This window comes from Aethalodelphis obliquidens, unplaced genomic scaffold, assembly GCF_003676395.1.
Source record: "Aethalodelphis obliquidens isolate GAN/ISIS:26980383/991018 unplaced genomic scaffold, ASM367639v1 scaffold21, whole genome shotgun sequence".
NCBI classification, from domain to species: Eukaryota; Metazoa; Chordata; class Mammalia; order Artiodactyla; family Delphinidae; genus Aethalodelphis; species Aethalodelphis obliquidens.
In genome coordinates, this window is record NW_020837965.1 from 6,210,406 (window position 1) to 6,235,340 (window position 24,935).

General features: G+C 36.9%; 1 protein-coding gene across 5 annotated transcripts in view; it reads right to left on the reverse strand.

Moving 5' to 3' along the window:
• Positions 1-24,935, reverse strand: part of CEP128 (centrosomal protein 128) — a 438,638-nt gene that overhangs the window by 24,681 nt on the left and 389,022 nt on the right. For 3 of the 5 annotated variants that reach the window (XM_027120216.1, XM_027120215.1, XM_027120217.1), the window contains 2 exons: positions 8,976-9,068; positions 886-963 (listed from right to left, as the gene is read on the reverse strand). In XM_027120216.1, the coding sequence (XP_026976017.1) occupies positions 886-963; positions 8,976-9,068 (171 nt within the window). The remainder of the gene's footprint in view (positions 1-885; positions 964-8,975; positions 9,069-24,935) is intronic. The other 2 variants (XM_027120218.1, XM_027120219.1) reach the window with 1 other exon arrangement.

Sequence of the window (24,935 nt, forward strand, 5' to 3'; positions counted from 1 at the left end):
GTGTAGACCTTGAAAGTTACATCGTATCAGTACCTCTAATAAATCAACATGGCATGATCTGGTTATATTTCTTACTCACTATATCCTCAAATAATATGTTAGAGTTAAGCAGAATCTATATATGTTATATTTTAAAGCAAACGTGAAATAAACAGTTAAATGGTTTTCAAAGAGAAACTCTCATCTCTGTTTGTTCATACAGGGTCAAGAAATTACAAATCACTAAAACTGTCCATTACATATGCACCCCTATGGGGACATGTGCTGTCTGGCCTGGACCTTGTCTGGCAGGACTGGGTGGCAGGGTTATATTTACAGTAGGTAAATTCCGACATGTAATTAACTGGCTTGATAATAAAGTCCTTTGTGGTTAGAGTTCTATCAATAAATAACATTGGATATAAAATCTAAAATTCTATGTGGATCTGAATTCATATATTGTAGAACAGGGATAACCTGTGCACTACTGTATCTCTAAGACAAACAGTACTCTGGAAATTTATAATTTAAAAAAAGATAATTCATAAATTAAAATTGTTTATCAAAAAAGTCATTTAATTCCTTTAAAAGAATTAAAAGGAATGTGTAATTCCTTTTAATTCTTAGGTTTTTCTAAATTATAGTTGAAGCTTTAGGGGGCCAAATGAGCTTCTGGTAATAGGGTAAAAGCCTCTATTTTCCTATATTGTGCTAATATGTAAGTTCCACTATTTTCAATGCTGGCTTCAGAAATGTCAATAAGCTCTGGTAAGACTGAGTGTTAAGAGTCCCCAATGTTTTATGGTCTTTCCTCCCTCCCTACAATTTTCTTTGCACATCAGGAAGATGTCAAGTGCTTTCACTCAGATAAAAATACTGAAAGAGAAAAGCCAAACTCTTTCTCACTCTGAAGCCTTTGAAATCTTCTAGTAGGCTCAGTTTCTCAGGCACAGACTCCAGATGGTCTAAGGCCACTCGGGTACTCTAGAAAACACAAGGCAAGCAAACATGATGAAAAATTGATTAATACTTTCAGAAGCCAAGTACTAAAAATCAGTTGTACCACTGGTATAAGCAGTTCAAGCTGTAGATTTAGAGAGTCAAATAACAAATAATATGTCTAAGATAAATGTATCTACATGAGAAAAAATTTTTTCAAGAAGAATATGAGATGCATTTGCAAGACTGATTTGAATATAAAGCTCCTCCTAGATAACTGCTTGCAACTGATATACTATCAAACTTTCTATGGAGAATTTCATATTAATTTAAAAACCTGCTTCAGTGAACATCAGAAATAAATCATAAGGTAATACTGAGAAATAGATGAATTTGCAGTTATTTATCTATGGAGCATATTAGAGATCCTCACATGTTGCCATTATAAAGAAGAAAAGAGCTCTCAACAATTATTTTAGTTAAAAAGGAAAAGAGTAGTTCTCAAAAGACTTGGAAGAAATAATCTGAAATTAAATATGTGCGACAGGGACACAAGGTCCTGTTGATTACAAATCAATAACTTCTACAGTCTTTGATTAGCTAGTCACTGATTTACACATACTGATATAACCACTAAGAGGGAATGCTCTGAAAATTATTTCAAAGCAAATGTTGAACTAAGAGGTTAAATGGTAGAATAACCTTGAGACCAGAGACTGTACCATATACACCTCTGTATTCTTAGTCCTGTCACAGGGTAGGCACACAGATAGTAGCTTTTACATTTAAAACGAATTGTAATTATTCAATGAAATAAAAAATAAACCCTAGGGCTGTGCATGGGAAGAAAGTGTCCTGCAGGAACCTGGACATAAGTTTGCACAGAGCTATCAGGAAGTTAGTGACCACCCACTATTCCATGTACTCCCCTACATCTCCCACATGAATGGTTTTGCACAATAGATTATGAATGAAAGTGACATGTGTCACTTCCGGACTGAGACAGTTAAGAGTCTGTGTGTTCCCTTTTCCACCTCACACCCTGCCATAAGGACCCTGGAGGCCACATATTCCAGACGGCAGAGCTACAGGATAGAGGAGAGCCGCCCACCATATTGGACTTAATGTGAGTGAAAAATCAACTTTTATGGTGCTAAGCCATAAGATTACATGGTTTGTTAGCTACCAATGCATAGCATAGAATTTATTGCAAACAATACCTGAGAATTATGTAACTTAATGATAGGCTAATCAGGTGGTCAAATGGCTTTTTTTCTTTTTCTTTCTTTCTTTTCTTTTCTTTTTTTTTGGTGGGAGGAAGCTCCAAATTATATGTGCATCAGGGTTTTTTTCTCAGGGGAGTTCAATTTTTTTGGAACTAGCCTGGGTTAGGAACTGGTGTTCTTATCGTCTGGTATACTCACTTTCATTTACTCTTCCTATCCCTATCTCACCCTGATGCTCTGTCTTCACCTCCCATCCAGAGCTTCTCCAGAGCATAGCCTTACATCTCCTGCAGGGTTTCTGGAGGAGCAGGGATGGAGACAGACAGTGGAGGGTCTAACTCTTCCCTGAAGACACTTTCAATGTACTCATTTCCACTCTCTCCTTCTGCAATCAAAGGGTACCACTAGCTCAAAAGCCTTTCAGAAATTCTACAGGGTGAATAAAATTTGCTTTCCATAGCTATCCCCTTGACAGGCATTTGGGTTTCACGTCTGTCATGAGGCATTTTACCCTTTTTCTTTCGATGTTCTTTGACTTGGCATTATAGATGTCTTCTAGTTGTCAACATGTAAACCACCGTTTCTATCTCTTCATATTTGTATTCTTCTAATGTGATTTTTGAGAGAGTAGTAGAAACATCCTTACTTTGGCCATTTTGAAATTGGAAGTTGTACGTGCTGTTTCTTCACATTCATAACTTTTCAAGTTCCACTTAAGCTTCCTTTTCGAGTTCCATTTAAAAGATTTAGTATTTTGTTCCTTCCGATTAACACTTACATTGTTAGTCTTTTTTGTGGCGTGTGCTCAACTCAAACTGCCATGCATTTTAAATAGCATTATTTAATTATTTCATGAATAGGAAAGATTAATCAAAATAACATGTTTCTTAGAGACAGACTCACAGACATAGAGAACAGGCCTGTGGTTGCCGGGGGTTGAAGGGATGGGGTCGGGGGGTGCGGAGGGATGGACTGGGAAGTTGGGGTCAGTGGTTGCAAACTATTTACACACAGAATGGATAAACAACAAGGTCCTACTGTAGAGCCCAGGGAACTATATTCAATATCCTGAGATACACCATAATGGAAAAGAATATAAAAAAAATGTGTATATATATGTATAACTGAGTCACTGCTATACAGCAGAAATTAACACAACATTGTAAATCAACTATACTTCAATTAAAAAAATGACATGTTTCTTAACATAGGCCCTAATGTGTAGATTTAGGAGAACTAGTAGTTTTAGTCACCATATGTGCTATATTCATTTAAATAGTAAAATTATAGCTTTCCTCAAGAATTATATTGGCCCTTGAATAGTAAAATCCAAATCAATGCCATGGTGATTTTAAAGCAAAATTTTATGCATTGGATAAAATCTTCTTCATAAACAATGGTTTCGGTACAACTTGTAGTTTTAAAACTTTATTTCCTTTTTTTCATCCCATAATTTTTTTCATTCAAAAGTGACCCTCTGAACCTGGGTTAAATATGTTATACTTATTTTGATCTTAAAATAAGCAAATGATCTCTTTCCCTACTGTAAAGCTAGCAGGTTATGCAAATATTTTTGCTTAAAATTTTCAATCAATCAGGTGATGCATTAAAAAGGTTTTTTCCTAGCATGTTTACACATACTGGTTTATTCTATTTGATTATGTTTTGGGGGTACATATTCAAACGGCTACTTTTTTTTGAGTAAAGCTTCAACCTTAAAAATTTGCTTGGCTTCTTCTTTCTTAACCGGTTATTTTTCTACTTCCCTCCCCTAACCCCCCGCGTCTCCATTAACATCTTTATACTTTCTCTTCATCTATTGTAGATGTGATTATTTTATATTCCATTTATGGATTGTTTCTCAATATCTTGCTCAATATCAGAAATACTTTCTGGTACACATGTCCTTCTCTTCATCCTTATATTCTAGTCAGTTAAGTAACACCAAATGTATATCTAGATACCACAGAAAGATCCATAAGACGTAGGTGGCACACTTTCTCTTCTGCAGGAACTTTAAATTTACTGAGGGAGAATATGCATATGTAAAAGATGTAAGAATTATACAAAGAAAAAAGTTAATTGCATTTATTTTAAGGAAATTACATGTACAGATGCTGAGATTTCTAAGGCATCTGCAACAATAAGACATAAAGTAATGAAGATAATGAGTCCAGGCCTGCAGTCACCTCAGGTCTCATAATTTCATGATTAAGCGGTATTTGGAGAGTACGTTTATTTTCTGGCCTTCTCTCCCTCTATATGCATGTTAGTGTGCTTAAACCTACCACGTTGTCATATAGACTTAAAAAGTATGCATATGCACGTTCAAACTCCGTCTTTTTTTTTTTTTTTCCGTCTTTTGTTTTTTAATGTGAGATTGGCTGGCATCCTGTGCTTAGAGTCTTGTCACATTACATGGCATTTCAAGTTCACTTTTCCCCAAAAGCTAACTGTGCTAGAGAGACAAGAACTAATAGCAGATGGGAAGTCTAAATAGGGAACTTGCTTGGATTTTAAAGGTGCCAATGAGGACCTACTGCATGCTATTTCCTAGGGCAAAATATCTCATGCAGTCAGGGAACCTTTTTATTTTTTAAGTTGATTAATTACTTCTGCCTTACATGGTCGAATGCATTAAAGGGCACATATAAGTCTCCACTGGTAGAATTAAGGGAACAATTTCTCAAGTTTATGAATAATGGCACCAGGAAATGACAGGTGCTTAACCTGTCTTTAATTTTCTTAAATCAATTTTCTAGAAGAACTAAATTGGACATTCACATAGGGGTTTAAAGAGTGTTTCTCTTTTGAAAATGTTACAAGATAATAAATTTCATATCTAATTTGAAAACAGAGAAATTCACAATTAAGACTCCATTTCATAAAAAACTGATACAATACGCTGATTATAGTACTTGCTTTATCTCAGAGGCTTAAGGAGCTGGACTTCCACTGGCCTAGGAAGCAAATGATCAATTACTCCTAATCCTGTTTAGTAGGATAATGAAAGACTAACTATAAAAATGTAATTCAGGGGCTTCCCTGGTGGCGCAGTGGTTGAGAGTCCGCCTGCCGATGCAGGGGACGCGGGTTCGTGCCCCGGTCCAGGAAGATCCCACATGCCGCGGAGCAGCTAGGCCCGTGAGCCATGGCCGCTGAGCCTGCGCGTCTGGAGCCTGTGCTCTGCAACGGGAGAGGCCACAACAGTGAGAGGTCCACGTACCGCAAAAAAAAAAAAGTAATTCAATTTTGAATACAATTCTTAATCCTCATTCCACTGTATAATGTAGATACTAAGGTTATCCCCATTTTACAGATGAGACAACTGAGGACCAAAGTGTAAATAACTTCCTCACAGTCATGTGGTGGCAAAACTGGTATGCAAATCCAAGCAGTCTCAATGCAGAAATGTCAGTGTTATTACATAAATATTTTCATGGCAAATCACCAATTGAAAAGGACAGCAACCAGTAGCTGTAATAGTGCATGCTTTAGGTAAATTCCTAATCCCTTGTTAGCTATCAACTCTTAGCAGCTAGAATTTTGAAGATATGTCCTTGATGAGCTTGTTTCTGGAAAAAGAAGTCTTAAGATGAACCCAGGAAGAATTTCATCTTGCCAGTGCTGAAGGGTCTGTGCTCAAGACCACGCATCCAATATATATACACACACAAGGGGTCAGGACAGTCTTTCTGTTGATTAGAGGGCGTTAGGTATGAGATTGAGTTTTATGATACTAATACCCCCTTCTCTTTTTTTGAAACATTTAGCACTAGGATAGCACACTATCTGTCCACAAGAGGTGCTTCAACAAATGTTGGCCACATAAAGGCAAAGGCAGGGTTACCGTGTTCTAATCAACCCGCTGAATCTTGACCTCTGTATTAAAAACCTAGAAGCAAAAGTTTGCTGTTTCATTTATTTTCTCTAGACTAAGGGCAAGATCCAGTGGCGGAAACAACAGTGAAATTCAGAAGTCCTGTCTGTTAGGACTTCCGGCTTCTGTGCGTACGGGCGTGTTTAGATACCTGTTGGAAGGGGCAATGAATCAGCTGGCAATTTTACTATTCCAAAATCTTCAACACACACCAAACTGCTGTGGGGTTGAACAGTTTGTACTGGTCCACAGTATACTTTTCTTTAGGTGTTCCTTTGCTTCAGACTTGAGGGAAATTGAATAATATAGTATGACAACATAAGTAGCAGCTATTAGGAATTAGAAGGGGCTTCACTGCAATTCTTAGATTCCTGTCTCCTGTAGAGAAAGCTTACGAAACAGAATATACTTTTCTTTGTAAAAATGTACATGTTATTTTCTTATTAACCTATAACAACCACCATTTTCTTATTGTGCTATTGAAATCATATATTTTGAGGTTCTGGATGATACATAAAGGATATGGTGTCTATATTTTTATTTTAAAAATGTGTGTGCATTTTTGGCACTATATAGATATTAAATACATGAGGTTATGAAGCAGTTTATTTGGGTTCAAAAATGCAATTCCATTTCATTTGGAAAGAGATTCACTTAAAAACTTTTTTGACAAATGCCTGAAAGATGGTAAAAGGACCTGAGTAAACAAGTTTGAAGGAGAGGAAGAGTGAGATCATGAAAAAGAGAGACTGTCTGCCTTTTCACTTGAGGTGACTAGATCCAGCACAGCTATATTGGCTTCACAGGGTCCTCTTTTCATCCAAACTGTATGACAGCTGGAACCAAGTGAAAAAGTAGCAGAGGCTGGGCTGGCAAAGTCATTTCGTAGACACACATCCTTCAAAGAGCCTCAGAGCTCAAAGTCATGTGGATTTCTTGGAATATCAGAGGAGTCCTCTATTTCTAGATTGTGTACTTTTGATACCAAGCAGGACCCTGTGGGGCTCCTGGGCACAAAAGCCTTTCTGTGTCCTCCATGTCTCGATAACAGGAAATAGGCTTCATTCAGCCTCCATGACCTTCCCTGAGTTCCAGTGAGAAGGTTCAAACAGTTGCTAATTAGGGAAGGGAGGGGATGTGGAGACAAGGGAGGAACAGTCAAGAGAAACAAAAATGCAGCCTCGGGGCAGGGTTCTTGTTCCCCATTAAGGGATATACATATATAACAATATCTGAGCTGTTCTGCAGATACTGAAAGCCCCACAAGGTGGGAGAAATTAATGGTATGCTGCTCTCAAGCAGGCAGACCCCAGACGGGTTGGAACCAGAAGGTTGATGATGCTAACTCCCACTTACCTCACCACCAACCAATCAGAAGAGTGTCTGCGAGCTGATCACACCCTCTCTGAACCATTACCGTGAAACTTCTCACTATCGCCTCCATGTTGAGACACACAGTTTTTGAGGCACAAGCCCGCTGTGGCCCCTTTGCCTGGCAAAGCAGTAAAGCTGTTCTTTTTTACTTCACCCAAAACTCTTGTCTCCAAGATTTAATTTGGTGTCAGGGTACAGAGGCCGGGTATGGCTTCACTTTAAGAGAGTTTTAAAAATCAGACACCCACTTAGAAGTGTTTACATGTGTCTCAGGGTAAGAGGGTACATAAGGCTTGTTAAAAAGACAAACAAAAAAACCCACCAGTTAATGTGGCAATATGGCATCAGTGACTTTTGTCAACAACAAATTCTATTTGTCTTCATATAATACCATTCTAATCAAACATGGTAGAAGATCTCCTTTAAAAAGCACAAATTTATGAAATTTGAGAATAGGTAGAATATCTTCACTAGAAAATTTGAATAAAGAAGACTTTCTAGGTATTTTCCAACTCTCGTTCACAGTAATTTTTTTCAGTGAAGAACTATAAAAAACGTACAGAATCTGTCATTCCAGGTTATTGCTTTCTTGTTTCTAGACATAACCAAATGATGAGTTATCTTATTATTAGCTTAATTTGGGGATTTTTTTTCAATAAGAGAACACCAAGAATGAGCTGAAGGAGAAAGGAATACAGAAGGAATAAAGAAACATATCTCTTCCCCTTGAGATCCCCTCTTTAAATATTTTTCCTGATATAAAGGAAAAATAACACACAAAGAATAGTGAGGACTAGTTTAGTGTTCTCTGTATGCTAGATAACGAACTGGGCCCTTACAACCAGTCTATAAGGAGGAGTGTCTTGAGATCCATAAATGCCCTCAACAAAGGGAAGAAATTTAAGAACTTTTGCCCCCAAAATGTGATTGCATGTTAATAATGGGCAAACAGTATAAGCAAGTGTTTGCTGAAAGAGACAGAGTTTAGCAATTTCTGCTTAAGGTGGCAGATAAAGAAACTATGTTTGTGGGATTTACTGGTCCCAGTCACGTGTTTCAAGCTGGCTGATGGAGGACAGTGGTGAGGTGGAAGGGATGCTGAACCAGAAGTCAGCCTATCTCATTTGTGGAGATGCACAGTTCCAGCAACATTAATTGTATTTTGTGGTTTCCCCTGCCCTTCTAAGCTTCAGTCTTTTATTTGCAAAATGGGGATAAATAATGATGGTCTTTATTATCCCATACTCATAGAGTAACTGTGATAATCAAGTAAGAGTGAATGTGAAAGTACATTGAAAACTGTCAAGTACTTTCTAAATAGTATTAAAAAAAACCTGATTCTGTGAAATACTGTCAGCTCAAGGATTCTCAAATGGAGAAAAGGAGGTCAGTGACAATCTAAATTTGACAATCTAAAATTACTAATAAAAATTAGTCAACAGAGTACAAAGCAGAAACAAGGCAAACTTAATTAAAACTATATCCAATATTTAGAAATACATTACTGTTCTAAAGACATCATCCAAAACATAAAAATAATAGAATTGTAATGGCACGCAAATTGCTTTTGTACATACTGTGCCCTTGGTGGAGAATGTTCCCTGCAGTCTCCTTATCTGGTTAAAACTTTTCCCCCCAACATTATGAGCATTTTCAAGCATACAGGAAATCTGAAAGAAATTTACGGAGATCACACAAATACCCACCACCTAAGTTCTACTATTAACATTTTGTTATATTTGCTTTATCACATATTCATCTATCCATCCCCACGTCTATCCATTAACCCAACTTATTTTTTGGATGCATTACAAAGTAAACTGTGTACATTAGTACACTTTACCCTAAAGACTTCAGCATGCATACCATTAATTCCACTTGAATATGTTTAATGTAAAATTTACATTAATTTGTAATGAAATGTATAAATCTTAAGTGAACTGGTTAATTTTTATTATCTTTCATCACTTCCTCAGGGAAGGCACCCATGCCTTCACTGATTTCTGTCAAATAAGTTCTCAGTTAAATCATGAGCCTTTCCTTTGCAACAAGTATTAGAGTACTAGTGTTCCATTTATTTGTGCGGTTATTTAATTAATGCTTGTGTTGACACTGGGCAGTAAGCATCCTCCGGGTGGGGAATGTCTGTCTTTGTTCCCCACTGTACCCACAGTCCACCCAGTGCTTCCACAGAAAAGGTATTCAATAACTGCTTCTTGAGTGAACGAATGCAATTTACTCAACGAAGGGGAGGGATTTATCCATTTATTCAATCTGCAAGCATTTACTAAACACTGACTCTATAGCAGACACTGTTCTACAGGTGAGCTGAGGGAGGGCCCAAGATGAGGCTGAAGATGCCTATGGTAAGATCTTACAGAGCCTTTAGGCCACAGTGAAGTAAGTGTATTTAATTCTGAATGAGACAGAAGGTCTTCTGAGGGTTTTCAGCAGAGGAGTGACATGCTCTAAAAGGAACTTCTGATGCTGTTTGCAGACTGCTGGCCCCTGAGCCCCAAGCAAGGGAAGAATTGGTGGAGTTTGGGAGTATTGTGAGAAGGGGTCAAGGCGTCTCACTCCCAGGTTGGGGACCTGCTGAGCAGTGGAAACTCTGAGACCCACATCAGGGGTACCATCTGGGTGGAGTTCCCTGAGAAATTTATTGGGAGAATGTACTGAAACCCCAGAAGGGCAATGGTGCCACATCTAAAGCTCTTGATTTACCCCAAATACTCTTACATCTCAAGAATAGTCATTCTGACCATAAACTTCTGAAAATGTCTTAAATGTCCACAAAATAGTTTCTCTAATAATGATAGATTATTTAGATTACTCAGATAATATTTTTATTTGTGGTAGCCTTCTGTTTAAGGACATCAAGATATATTCGAGGCAGCAAGGTACAGTGGAAAAGATCACTGAGTAGCAATCAGGAGATAAAAAGTTATATCTCAGGTTTGCCATTACCAGTTATATGAACTTGGGAAAATCATTTAACCCATGGATCTCAGTTTCCAAATCAGGAAAATGGGAAAGAAGGATCTAAAAATCTCTAAGAGCCCTTCTGGCTCTAGATTTAGTCTGCTGTAGCTTTAACTTCTTCCCATAGTAGGTTGGGAGCTTGAAAGGTTGGAAAGAGTAAGAAAAATGGCTTTCTATAAAGAGAAAGTAAAATAAGGAGAAAACCATTTAGGGATTACTATTTACCCAAGAACACCTGAGGGGTGGAAAAACCTTCATTCTTCTGTGGCAGAAAGCAAGTCAATGACTGCATAAGGAAACCAGGAAGAAAGATATTTCTGTCATCTTGGGTATTTGCCCTATCAAATTACTAACTCCAAATATTTGTCATTTTGTATTTTTAGAACAGATACTTCCAAAAGCAGGCAAAGAGCTTGCTTTTCTTTTTTCTTTTTCCATTTTATAACTGTCCTAATTAAAAAAAAAATTAAAACAGAAAAAAGATTTTACAGTTTTGCCCTCATCTAGAGGCTGCTAATTAGCTTCTGGTTCTATTACCATAAATGCTATTCTATATTTTTGCTTCTGTCAAAGTTTCTGTGCCATCATGACTTTGCACACTGTGGACCAAACAAATGTTGCTGCCATTCTGGTAAACAACAAATGTAGCCTTGCCAGCAATCCATCAGCCAATGCAGCCACCTCCAATGATGTACCCTGAGGGGAATTCAGGATGGAGATAAACAGGATACTGGCCCTAGATAGTTAAGATGCATATCTAAGCAGTAATTTCAATGAACCTGGACTCATTCATCTTCCCATACATAGAAAAAACACTAAAATCATTAACTTGAGATGGCTGTTTTTTGTGATTAGCAGCAATCTTTCGATGTTTGACTTTTTCTTTTTTTTTTTCCCAGCAAAAACTCCTATATATCTTGGCTCCTTCCTTACCTCTTTGAAACAGTTCCTCAGAGCTATCTGAGAGCCTATATCCCAATTATATAGTCCTCAGTAAGATTACCAAAGAAAACATAATTCTCGACTTTTAGGTTGTGCTTTTTTGTTTGTTTGTTTTGTTTTGTTTTTTCAGTCGACAACATAAAGGCCCATCTGTCTGGAATATCCTCTACACGCTGCTTAAATTAGCCCACTGATTGTCCTTCTGCAAGACTTGGCTTGGTTATACCTCCTCTAACATGGCAGTTAAAAGCATGGCCTCTTGAGTGGTCGGAGTTGAAACCCTGATTTAGTCTCCTACTGGCCACGTGTGCCTACGGAAGTTCCTGATCCTTCTGCACTGGGACTCAGTTTCTTCACCTATAAACAGGAATGATAATAACACCCATAGCGTAGAACTATTTTAAGGATCAAATATATTAACATATGTAAAGTACTCAGAATGGGGAAGGGCACTAGTAAGCACTCAATAAACACTAGCTATTGTTACAACGATAATACTAGTGATTATTCCGTGAACATCTCTCCTAAAATGTGTGTTGGGTACCCATCCTCAGAGCTTCCCATGCACACACATGCCTCCTATCACCTGCCTAATCGCTTCCTGTCTATTTGTCCCTTTCAGTAGACAGCAAATTTCTTAAAGGCAGGACTATATTCTTCCTTAATTTCCAGGGCTGAGTACTTGCTATTATACACAATAGATTTTAGTTTTATGGGGGAAAAGAAAACAACAAAAAACCTTCTCAACGCAAAGATCAATAAATACTCATTTAGAACTTATAAATGTTGTAGAAACATATATGTAGCACAAATTATTTTCTAAAAGTACAATTTAAAACCTGACTTGAGGGACAGTGAATGTTTTTAAACACTCAAAATTAAATAAACAAATGGAAGAAAACGAGGGACAGTAAAGTTGAGTTGAATGGTCCAGACAGAGTAAAAGAGAGGAAGATGAGAATAAAATCTTTTGTGGGCCTAATAATGTCCTAATAAGGAAATGTGGGATGTGAACAGCAAACTGTCTCCTGTGGATGAGCTGACAGGGGCTTAGCCACTTGAGGCCACGAAGACACTGGTCACAGGGCAGATACTGAGAAACGCTAATCATTTCCCTGAATACTGCAAGGCCCTTGCCCCAAGCCCTCAAGATATGCCAAAGCAGGCAATCACATTTGCCTCTTCCATATTTAACATGGAACAGAGGGTCCTGATATGGAACACTGATAAGGAATGATAATTGTTCTGGCTGAGGTAGGGTCCAGGCTAATTTACTTAAAAGCTCCTTGGTGAGGTGAACATAATTAACCTTCTCTGTTCTCAAAGTAAAGGGTTATTTTCTTTTAAAGAGTTGTCCTGTGTTCTAAAAAGGAACGACAAAACAAATTAATCATTTTCCATTACTCCGCACACAGCACTTGGATGCTGAGAGAGCATGTGAACAGTTAATCTGCCTATATGGATGAGTTTCTGGTGACAGGCAGATCAGATCTAAATAGAAATCAGGCAAGGTATTTTATTTTTATCATTGTGGCTTTGAGACTTAATTCAAAAATAACTGAGACCAACTCTGACTATACTTTTAAAGTTTGCTTTCATAATTAATCCTTTTTTGAACACTTAGAAACACTCTTTTGGATCCTGTACAAAGCATTTCCCTGGCCGACTGCTGCCAAAGCAGACAGAAGCAGAGACTATCTAGAATCCTTCAAAACTATTGAAAATTCAACTGAACTATCTCTTAAGGCCATACTTAGTTCAAAGTACCAGTAATTTGAAGTTATAGCAATACATTTTGGAAGACAGCCCACCTAAACAAGTAATGTTAAAGGTGAATTCTAAGTATGTTTGAGAGGCTCTGTTAAGGTATGTCCTGAATGGCTGAACAGAAGGGCAAGAGAGGATAGATGAAGTATATGTAAGCAAAAGTATATATTTTTAAATAAATTCATCTAGTTTCTGAATTTGCAAGCCCTGGCTGAGAAAGATAGACCATGAAAGCCACTGGGCATTACACAACTGACAATATTATTTGATGAGCAAATTCATCTGACATTTGCCACAAACAATCGTCTTCCTGAAACTTCAATTGCTAGAAAGGTTTTTTTCTTTTTTCCAAGTGAAAGCCATGTATTCATTCAACTGGACAACAATGAAGCTTTGTGGCCTGGTGGTTAGTATGAAAAGGAGTTGGTTTTGCCAAAACAATTTGAAATTTTGAACTTAGTCTCCCTTCCCCCACTTCTTTTTTAACATACTCAACTAAAATGAACGAGTTCTGTAGCCCTTACTAGACACATTAAAAAAAAAAAAAGAAACTAAACAAAAAAACAACCAACAAACCCCCTGAAGTAGCCAAAACCACATGACTTTGGACATTTAAAGTATGTTGTAAAAACTTAGAAAACATGCAATACTCTGGAAATTAGTCAGGATTTCACAGCATTTATTATACAGAAACTGGATAGGACATCTGGCCTTCCCTTTATCCAACAGCATTTACTAAGTACCTACTATGTACAAATCAAACTATAACATCACTACATCAGACTTCATTTTGCTAAAGCTGATTAGATTTAGTTCAAGCATATTCTTTTGGTTCCTGAATGAAAATAAGTTATTAGGGCAATAGAAATATTTATAATTTTTTGTTAACTGCCTTTTCCCATTAAATTGGAAAATTTTAAGTATAGGGATTAAGCCTTACTTACTATTCTTTAAATCTATGGTGTTAATACATAAAAGCTACTCAATAAATATTTATTGAATTTGGTGCTATAATTGCTTCTCAGTCATCCAGTAACTACATATATGCAACAATATTTTTAAAATTTGCTAATGTGAAAGATTAGATAATTTATATTTGATTTGGGGATAATTCCATATCCTGTCAAGTGAATGTGGGTGTGTCAGGAGTTCTGGGATATACTCTATATAATGAAGTTGCAACAGTAACATCAATTACATGAGACAGGTACTCCACTTTTTCTCTGAGGACGCCTGCTCCCTAAATTTTCTTGAGATATTCTAGGACATGACACCCACGAGGAATACCAGTTAGGAAGAGCAAATATGAAGTATTACATAATATTGCTTTCCCTGTCCTTCCTGCCCTCCCACCCAACTTTAGTTGGAGGCCAAAGGTAAGAGCTTTGCTCTATATTATTTCTAAGAAGGTACAGACATAGGTACATATCACAGCCATGCAGAGCTCAAACTTTAAATATATATATGGTCTCTTCCTCTTAAACTTAGAGGGAATCCAGTGCTTTAAAGGAACTTTCTGGAGATGCAAACAAGATGCCTATTGATAGTGAAAACTGGGTCTATCAAATTTATGGTAATAGGTAATATCGCTTGAAGTCAGTTGCAATTTGAACACTGTGGGAACTACAGGAGATTCATTCGTAACAAAAACAAACAAGCAAACAGAAAACAAAGAAACAAGGAGATGGGAGTACAGAATGGCAGTTTGTTCCTAGATCTCGGAACACAACAACATACTTTTGCTTAATCTTTGGTGTATCGGTAATAATTAGTCATCACCATTTACTATTCTGGTCCAACGGGTGAAGTTTCTTTCTTTTTTTTTAAGATTTTTTTTGAAATTTAATTTAATTTATTTTTTGGCTGTGTTGGGTCTTCATTGCTGTGCACGGGCTTTCTCTAGTTGCGGCGAGTGGGGCTCTTCACTGCGGTGCACGGGCCTCTCATAGCGGTGGCTTCTCTTGTTGTGGAGCCTTCTCTTGTTGCGGAGCACACGTTCTAGGCACAGTACTTGCAGCACGCGGGCTCAGTAATTGCGGCACGTGGGCCCTAGAGCACACGGGCTTCAGTAGTTGTGGTGCACAGGCTTAGCTGCTCTGTAGCATGTGGGATCTTCCTGAACCAGGGGTCGAACCCGTGCCCCCGGAATTGGCAGGCCAATTCTTAACCACTGTGCCACCAGGGAAGTCCCCAACGGGTGAAGTTTTAAAAAAATATTTTAGCTACTTGATAAATAACTTAAAGAATATAAAGAGATAGTAAAAAAAAATAATGTCATTAGAAATTTTAGTAAGAAGTTAAGCACGTTATATATTCTCTTGATTTAGAAGGTATGAACGCAACGGACTACTGAATAACTGTCATCCATGATTCTGGAAAACACCCATCTTGTAAATACTGATTAGAAATTTCAAATATATTTCTAATGAGTTCTATTTTATCATTACTTCTGGCTTGTTCTCTTGCACTTGCTTCTTCAAAACACAATACCTCTAAAAATGTGACAGCTTCTAATTTTTTTAAATATAAATTTATTTATTTATTTGTGGCTGCGTTGGGTCTTCATTGTTGCGCGCAGGCTTTCTCTAGCTGTGGTGAGCGGGGGCTACTCTTCTTTGCGGTGCACAGGCTTCTCGTTGTGGTGGCTTCTCTTGCTGTGGAGCACGGGCTCTAGGCGCACATATGGGCTCAGCAGTTGTGGCTGACGGGCTCTAGAGTGCAGGCTCAGTAGTTGTGGCGCATGGGCTTAGTTGCTCCGCCACATGTGGGATCTTCCCGGACCAGGGCCTGAACCTATGTCCCCTGCATTGGCAGGCAGATTCTCAACCACTGTGCCACCAGGAAAGCCCTGTTTCTAATTTTTAAAAAATTGATAATGCAGTCTTCTTTACTACATAATTGCAGATTTTTTTTCATTTTTTAGATTTATAAGTATAAATTAGAATGGTCAATCCAATAAAAATTTTCATTTCTATATTATCTTTTCCTTTCAATCACATTTTTATACAACCTGCTTTCAGCGTTTGCCCATTTACGAACGATATGAAGTAAATTATGGTGCACAAACATAACTAAAGATGAAAGAGTACTGTCACACATTCTTTCAGCAAATGCACTGCTCCAGGTTCTTGTTGCCAAATGTTGCATAATGAAGTCCTTCTTGTTGATTAAGTAACTGGAAGAGAGCACCCTATTTCCTCTTTGTCCTCAGAAATTGATTGTTCATTCATTGATTTGCAAAAAATTCATCTATGATATTATCATTTGAAGACTCATAATCTGACTTTTGCTTATACAATCAATTTCACCATCATCATTAGTATCTGGAATGCCACTGTCTGTCTCTTTATATTCATCTTCTGATTCATCTAATAAGTATGAAATGTCTTCCTCTGTCAGTTTCCTTCTCTTTGTCATTATGGGAGAAAATGAGAAATTCTGAACTATCAACCTGCATCCAATAAAAGTAATAATAATAAAGAAAAAGACTATAAAACTTCTTCTTGAAAGATAATACAATATTTTGATGCAAGGTACTTCTCCGTGGCATTGCTACATGTCTTATGATGGCTTTTATCCCAGAATAGCTTTCCAAGAATGTTTCTATAGCAAACAGACTTGGAAATACACTGTCTTCCTCTTAGGCAAAGGTTCGGTAGAATTTCTTGTAGCTCCCTTTATAAGACTGGGGTTACATAAGCTCAGGGTTCCTCAGCTATAACACAAATTCACTGCATGTGCAACGCCCACCTGGACCCATCTCCGTATTGCCCCTGAGGGACTTGGGAGGCAAAGGGAAGTGATACAAACATGCAGCTCATGGGGCCAGCTGTGCTGTGACTAATAAAGTCCTTTGTCTCATGTCTTCTTCCAGCATCCGTAAAAGTACGGCAGGCTAACTTGGTAACTGGTGAGAAGGATAAAATTCTCAGACTCTTCAGTTCTTGATATACTTCGGACAACACAATAAGAAAATTGAAATGTTATGTAACAGTGATGATTTAGGTCACTTATTGCAACATCCTTCTGTGTGATCCCCTTATCCCTCCATCTTCATATGATTTTGGTCTCTTCTAGCATATTTGGGAACAACTGACAAGTACCAATAAAATAATTTCTAGGATGATGAAATAGGAAAATGTTTCAAGAAAATAAGATCACCAAGATTCATTATACATCTTGGATTTATAATAGGCTTCAATAGACTCATGGTGTTTGCAAGACAGAATGAATTTTTTCTATCTTAAAAGTGAGGAAAATTTCTCTTTGCTCTTTGTAAGAACTAAAAAAAAAAAAGAAAAAAATAATTTAAAAAAATCAATCCTTACCAAAAGAAATTAATAGACTAAGATTGGGTCCAAATGACCCTGATGGTATAATAAAGATTAAATCACCCTTGAAAAACTCTTTGCCTTTTATCATCACCTCTCAGACCCTGTTCATCCTTTAGTACCTAATTTCTCCTTCCTAGGAGCCTTTGTAAACTACTTCTGTGGAGTCTGATACGAAGTCTGGTAGTTCATGAAGTACTTGTCCTATGCTGCTTTGCAAGATAAACCATGCTTTATACTCAGTCCTTTACATGGGTTAGTTGGTGGTCATTTGTTGAATAGAGAAATGAATGAAGAAATGAGTGTGATGTCACAGAGGGGGGAACTAACACAAAAGTAGAAAAGAGGAGTAACAAGAAGAGAGATGAGAGAGGCAGGTAGTCAAAAGAAAACTGAATAGCCAATTTGCTCAATATACTGATTTACAAAACAACGTATTTGTTTTTTAAACTCTTTATATGGTTTCCAAAAATACTAGTTTGTAAACTGGACAATTCATTAAGGTTTATTAAAATCAGAGAATTAATCATTTGGTGAGCTCATGACTGGGTAAATTTGCCCTTGAAGTTAGGCCCAACAAGGTTAAATTTTAGTAAGAAGCTACAAGTAAGCACACGAGATTCCTGGAAATTTTTTAAAAAATAATGTTTGAGAAAGAATCTTATGAATGTTGTTTTGGTAGATTGGAAATTATATGTTGTAGGCACAGAATACATGATGGTATCAGTAGAAAAGGCATGAAATTAACTCACTGGAAATTAATAGGACTACATCCAACAGACATGAAGGCAGAGTAACACCAGGCTCTAGGGGATGGACTGTAAAGGCACATTCTTAAAGGGCACAAAGAAGATGGCTTAAATCAGTGATTCCCACACATGACTGCAAGTTAGAATCATCTGAGGAACTTTAGAAACTACTGGGTCCTATCCCAGGTCAACTGAATCTGGAGGCAGGAATGTGTTGAACTAAAATTATTAGGATTATTAAATAAGAACTATAAATCTAAATTTCTGAGACCCTAAATTTGAAATAATTAAATTGAATTTTGGAGGTAAAATGTATATAACATAGAGTGCCAAGACACATAACCAGTGTGACAAAACTAGGACCAGAATGCAAATGTCCCGATTAGTCAGCCAAATCTTTCTAGTCCATGTACTGCTCCTGTGACTGGGAAAGGTAGTGCACACATAAGGGAGGAATATTTGTTTTAAATTAGAAACGGACTTTCCATCCATTACCTCATTTGATCTTCTCAGCAAATCTGTGACACAAATAGGATAAGTAATAGGCCCATTTCATAGATAATAGAAATTAGGATCAGAGGGGTTAAGTGAGTTGTCCATGTGAAAGAGCCAGGATTCACAACCAGGTTTTCGAACTCTCAGGGCACCAAATTCTAATCGTTCTCTAAGAAATGTGGAGATCACCTGGCTTTTGCCTTACCCTCTCAGTCAACTCCTTCATGTCTGGGAACAAATACACTCTTCTTCAAGGAAAAACTAATGTCTAATGTGGAGTTCTGGGGTATTACAAAGCAAAACAAGTTCTGAGTTAGAAATGATAGGGATAAAAGCTGAAAACAGTAAGTTCTCTGACAAGATATAAAGGGAGTACTTCACAGAATCTAGGTGTTTTAAGTCAGTGAGTCTATATTTAATATGCTTTAGACTATCTGGTTAATGTCTGATGACAATGAAACAAAAAAGTCAGGATGTGTTCTATTGGCCTTTGCCATGGATATAGGTAGAGTGAGATCCTAGTAGAGAAAAACATTGAAGAAGCTCCAGAAAATCATTTACAGAGCACGAACTATGCGAAATAAGAACAGAGCCTAAAGACAATAATGAGGGAAGGGCTACTTTGATGGTCTTTCACTGTTTGATGTTCAAGTATAATGTATTTGGGGGCAATGATAGGATAAAATCGTTCACTAATGTTAAATAATTAACACAAGACCACTTTGGATATTTATATTAATAGTGCTAATAGTGACAGTATACTCTCTCCAGCCTTTCATCTGAGATCAAAGTTTGTTAAAAGCCCTAAACAAACTTTATAAACAGTTGTGTAAGTGGAATTAGAGTATAAAATTAAAAAAAGATCGACTGAGGCATTTGATATCACTGAGCAAAAGCTCAGGACACAACTAGTAATGCAGCCAAGGGGCACGCCAACACTCTTCGACATTCACAAGGAAGAAAACCAGATCAAAGCTGCTTTATTAAACTCCATGTACCAAGAGGTCGAGGGCATATTTTGACAATTCTAAATATGATTCAAGAATTCAGTGTCTTGTTTATGACTCTACTTCTTGCCCTGCTCAAGGTAAATACGGGATCTTGTTGTTAATTGTCTTCCTCTTCACTTAGTATCATTCACTAGGTACTTACTTATGAAGCATTCCTTACTCATGTCTTCATTACTCTCAACATTCACAAGTGGAGTATGTGGAATGGAAAGAACACGGAGCCACTAATCAGGACAAATGAATTCTAGCCCCTGATTTGCCATATTTGGCTATTCATAAATTCCTCTGTCCTCCATACTTCTTATTTATAGGGTGAGGGGTTTTGACAAGGGTCTCTAAGAGTCCTTCCATTTGTAACATTACCTAGAATGTGAGATCCACGGCAGCAGGGACCCAATCTGCTATATGCCCGAGGACACTGTCGAGATATGGCAGGGATTCAACAAGTATCTGTTGTACACAATTACGTGATTAAATCAGGGTAAATTGTTTGAAAGCAACTATTCATAGGGTGGAAATTTTTTAATGAAGATAATTTTTTTTAATTCCTCCTAGACTAGAGTCTACTAAGTAAAAGACTTTTAAAATATGATACAGTCCAGCACAATTAAAAAAAAAAATTGAAAAACTGAAATGTAGAGAGGTTAAACAACGTGCCCAGAGTCATGTGCCTGGTTATCGGGGAGGATATGACCAGAACCCACCATTTCTGACTCTAAATCAGATCCTGTTGTACTATATCACTTTCCATCATTTAAAACTAGGCATATAATAATTTTCAGCTGAAACCTGTATGCAATTGGTTAAAATTAGGTGCACAAAATGAAAAATTCCCAAATTAGCTTTTTATGTAAAGGCTACTTCAAAATGTGTGTAACAGACACTACTCCCATCAACTATATGTTAAGGGTGTAATACCAATATTTCATTTTATAGTTAGATTAGGATCTTAAAAAGATGTAATACATTATTACTCTGAGATTTCACCCAGATATGCGCTCTTAAAGAGAACAGAAAGCATTTCTTATATGTATTATATTTTTCAGAAAGATACTTCAGAAAGTGTTTTGTAATATATACACTCATATTATCTTCACAATACAAAACAAGCACTTCTTACCCATAGAATGCACTGTTATTGATAGTGTTTGGAACAGGACTATAAAACACATCATCGAGCAAAGCAGTTAGGCAGTCTGACTACTTATCAGCACCAACTATGAAGCTGTCAGACTGACCTCCAAACACTGAGGAGTTCAATAATACTAAATTCATCTGCTGGTGAAGCTGCATTCATTATGTAATTTCTCAATGATACTTTCCCTATGTCACCGCATTTATGAAAAATCTGACAGCGCTGTGAGAAACGATCTTTGCAGGCTGAAGGAAGTCTTACATTTTTAAATTGGTCATCACCTTTTGCCACAAGGTTGCAACTCTGTATAAACAGCCCACTGGTTTCAGCACCATTTTCTTCATTTTAACATAAGCACAGTCATGTTTTTGCAATTTAACCCTTTGAAGATGACCCCATTATTGGAAAATATACACATTTTAATACTGACTAACACAGAATACAGACTCTGTATTTTGGGACAAGGTGGCGAAAGGAGAATGTCTAGATTGTTTCAACCAAGATCCCTCATGAGAGATTCATGAGGATATTTCCGTTTGCCCTCGATGCGAATATACAGAAGGTAGACTAACATTAGAGCAGTGGGAAACTTGGCAGAACGGGCTAGGACAGGGTTTGTGCAAAACCTTTTTCCGGTTTCAGTTTGAATGGGTTCCCAGGAAGTGTCAAGTTCGAACAAATCCAAAATTTTACAATGCAGCTCAGCCAAAACTGCTGAGATTCACCTGATTCTGGGTCAAAACCGTACAGAGCACACTGCGTTTTATTTGGTGTAAAGCCAATTTGACTGAACCTTTCAGGCAACTTCAATGAGAGGCTTATAGCCTTGGCAAGACCAAAAATGAACCTGGCTTGATCTTTGGTTTTGAAACAGCAAGTTCTGGCTTTATAAAGAGATAAAGGCAAGTTTTACCCAGCTTCAAGATTCTTACAAATACTTAGAAGAGGCACTGCAGATAATTAACTGTTATTTGGCCACATTTACATACTCAAGTCAGTTATTTCCTCAGCTAAACCAGGACACTTTAGTTAAATACATTAACACTACTGGGTCCATATACTCCTAACTGCCCCAGAGCAGATTCTGGTGTCCTAACAAAGAATAATGGTCCTTCTTCAACAACTTATGTGCCTGTAGACTGGCTTGCACACGTAGTAGGGTGAAGCACAATTAGTGTTAGATCCATAGTGGGAAGGGAAGGAAATTGAAAGTAAATCCCCAACAATCAGTGTCTAACAGTAGACAGGTGAAATCAGAATACGCAACATCACTTAGTAATTTCCAGAGACATACTGGCATACTCTTGTACTCGTGGATACCAAGATCTTGAAGATCAACTGGTATGCAAACTTCAAGTCTGGTACCACTAATATTAGCTGAATGAATCCTTTAGAGATGTGCTTAAGCCTCTAGCAGTTTTTTAAAAATAGAAATCATATTTCTAACAGTTTTCCTGTGTCTTGTAATTTTTCTCAGATAGGCAAATTTGTGCATGTTTTTCTCCATATAGCTGCAGGTTAGGATTTATCCTGTAAATTATGTTATCTCTGCAAGTATATCCTAAAAATACAGGAAGCTTAGATTGTTTTAAGTAACTTTGGTTTGAGAAGTTGATTAAACACTGACAAATTGCAACTACACAGTTACACATTTGCTCTCAGTCAACACTTTTCAAAATTTTAATTACATCCTCCCTAAATAATTTTTAAACTGTATATCTCCCTTACTCTCCCCCCTTCCATACACACATTTTTAAGTTGTCAGAATGTTTTCATCATAAGGTTAGGTAGTTGCAAAGGATGAAAATTCTGGAATGTAGTAAATATTGTCATTTTCAAATAAAACTTTTATATTACTCATATAAACTTATCCAGTGAACTTTAAATCTCATTAATTTGTTACCACCATTTATCCACTTCCAAAATAACTAAATACTATCCTCTTTAAAAGACAGATTTTATATGATTCCTTTTCCCTTTGAATTTATTTCAAATCTGTTTTCCCTCACCGACTTTTATCCTAATATATAATATACTTACGCTTGCAGGCCTATTTATTGGTTATCCTATCATACTTTATCCTTCTCTGTAACAAAAATGTATATATATATACAGAGAGAAGAACTGATTTTTAAAACTCTCTGTGACCATAATGCTCTAAGTGTTAAACATTATTATGGATTGAATTATCATATAATTAATATTAGGTATATTAAAATTTTTGAGAAAAAATTAAATGTGAAATGTCAAAAAACCTCAAGGCTTCCAAATGTATATCTCTTACTGGGATGGATATAGCTTCCTCTTCTCCTGTACTCAATTAGCTCATGTATCCATGGGTAAATGCTAATTTTGTTTCAATAAGACAGCGATCCATTTCTATTTCTATTTTTTGTTTCTATAGATTTACTCACTGAGAAGTCTTGTTCACATAAAAAAGTACGTGAGAATAAAATTAGTTTTGTTATAACAATGTCACTCAATTTCTTGAATGCCTTCCTAGTTTTATAGCAAAGATTACACAGTGATCTGTCATCAAAAATTAATTTAAATGATCTACCAGCTCGATTAGGTCCTCTTTCAATTTTGTTGAAAGCAAAGAATTAGAAACCACTTGACTTGCCAAAGGATTGTAATGTAGTTATTAAAGTCATTCACTTTCCATTTCTGGAAGGTAAACCCAAAAGGCTTTACTCACCAAGACTTAAATGACTACAACTGTTCTTTTTTCACTTAGAGATATTTCATTGAACTTAACACATGCAAAAAATAAAAATCTCAATTTCAATACCATTCTATCAGTATGAAATTTTAATATATTTATTTTATCTCAGCATTAAATATATCTGCATCCAAAACTTAGAGCTGCAGACTGGCAAAGCCAGTCCTCATTGTCAAACCAATCAGCCAAATCAGCAGTACTTTCTGGCAGAAAAAAGTCTGACTTCATTTTTCAATTCTATGTAATGTGTTGATGTGTGCTCGTGACAACCGTCTCACTTTTGAATCATAATTCTAAGACAGATAAATAGATAAGGCATGGAGCCGGACCAGAGTTTGTCACCCGGATGAAATAAGACACTGCGGCTTTCAATGATTTCTTTCCAACACATCTTAGCTTTGTTTTCTGGAGCTATACATTCTCTGATTATAGTAGGTGGTGGAAGAGGTGAGGTCATTAAATAAAACTGTCTTTACTCCTCCTCAACATCCATCAACAATACATGTCGATTTCAGAACAACCCATTCTCAACACCCCAAATATCTAATACAACCCTTTGTTCTTATCAAAAATATATGGATGACTAAGGACAAGAAGCCTTACCTTAGTGACCTGATTAAAGGAGGACATGAAGGCACCCAAATCATAAACTGCCCCTTGTTTGGCACCCTGATGTGCCTGGGGGAATTTGCCATCATGGGACCCTGGATGGGTGAGAAGGAAGCCTTTCTTCTGCAAAGTGGGAGGGGGCTGATTATGAAAAGTAAGAGGGCCTCTTCAAGCCGAGATATTTTAAGAGAACGTGCAGGTAGTAGCTGAGGATATAAAAATGGATTCTCCTAAACCTACTTGTGTCTTGACTGCCCCTTGGAAGATCTTTGTGTATTCTTGGAGGTACTCTATGGGAAGACTGTGCTGTACCTCACCAGTTCTCTTTGAACCTTACTGTCAGGGACAGCATTAATCATTTCGTTGTAAAATTAAAAAAAAAAAAAAGTGCTGCTAACATGTTTCAATTTCCTTTGCTTTTTGGTAAAATGTGTCATAGATACAAATGAGTACATAAAACATATACATAAAGAAAATGACAATTTTTGTGGTTTTAGTCATCATTTCCCTGATTATGAATGAAGCTGAATATATTCTTACATGTTTCTTCTTCAACTGAAATGCCTGCTTATGCCTTTTATCCTTTTTCTTTTTTCTTTTTTTTTAATCTGCATTGTTTATCTTTTTCTAATTGCTTTGTTGGCAACAAGATTTGGATACGAACTGATTTGGATACAAACTGCTAGTCAGTTATATCTTCTGCTACAAATGTGTTCCAAGTGTGGCTTTTCTTTTCATTCTTTTTATGTTGTCTTTTGATTTATGGAAGTTCTTAATTTTGATGTGGTCAAATCA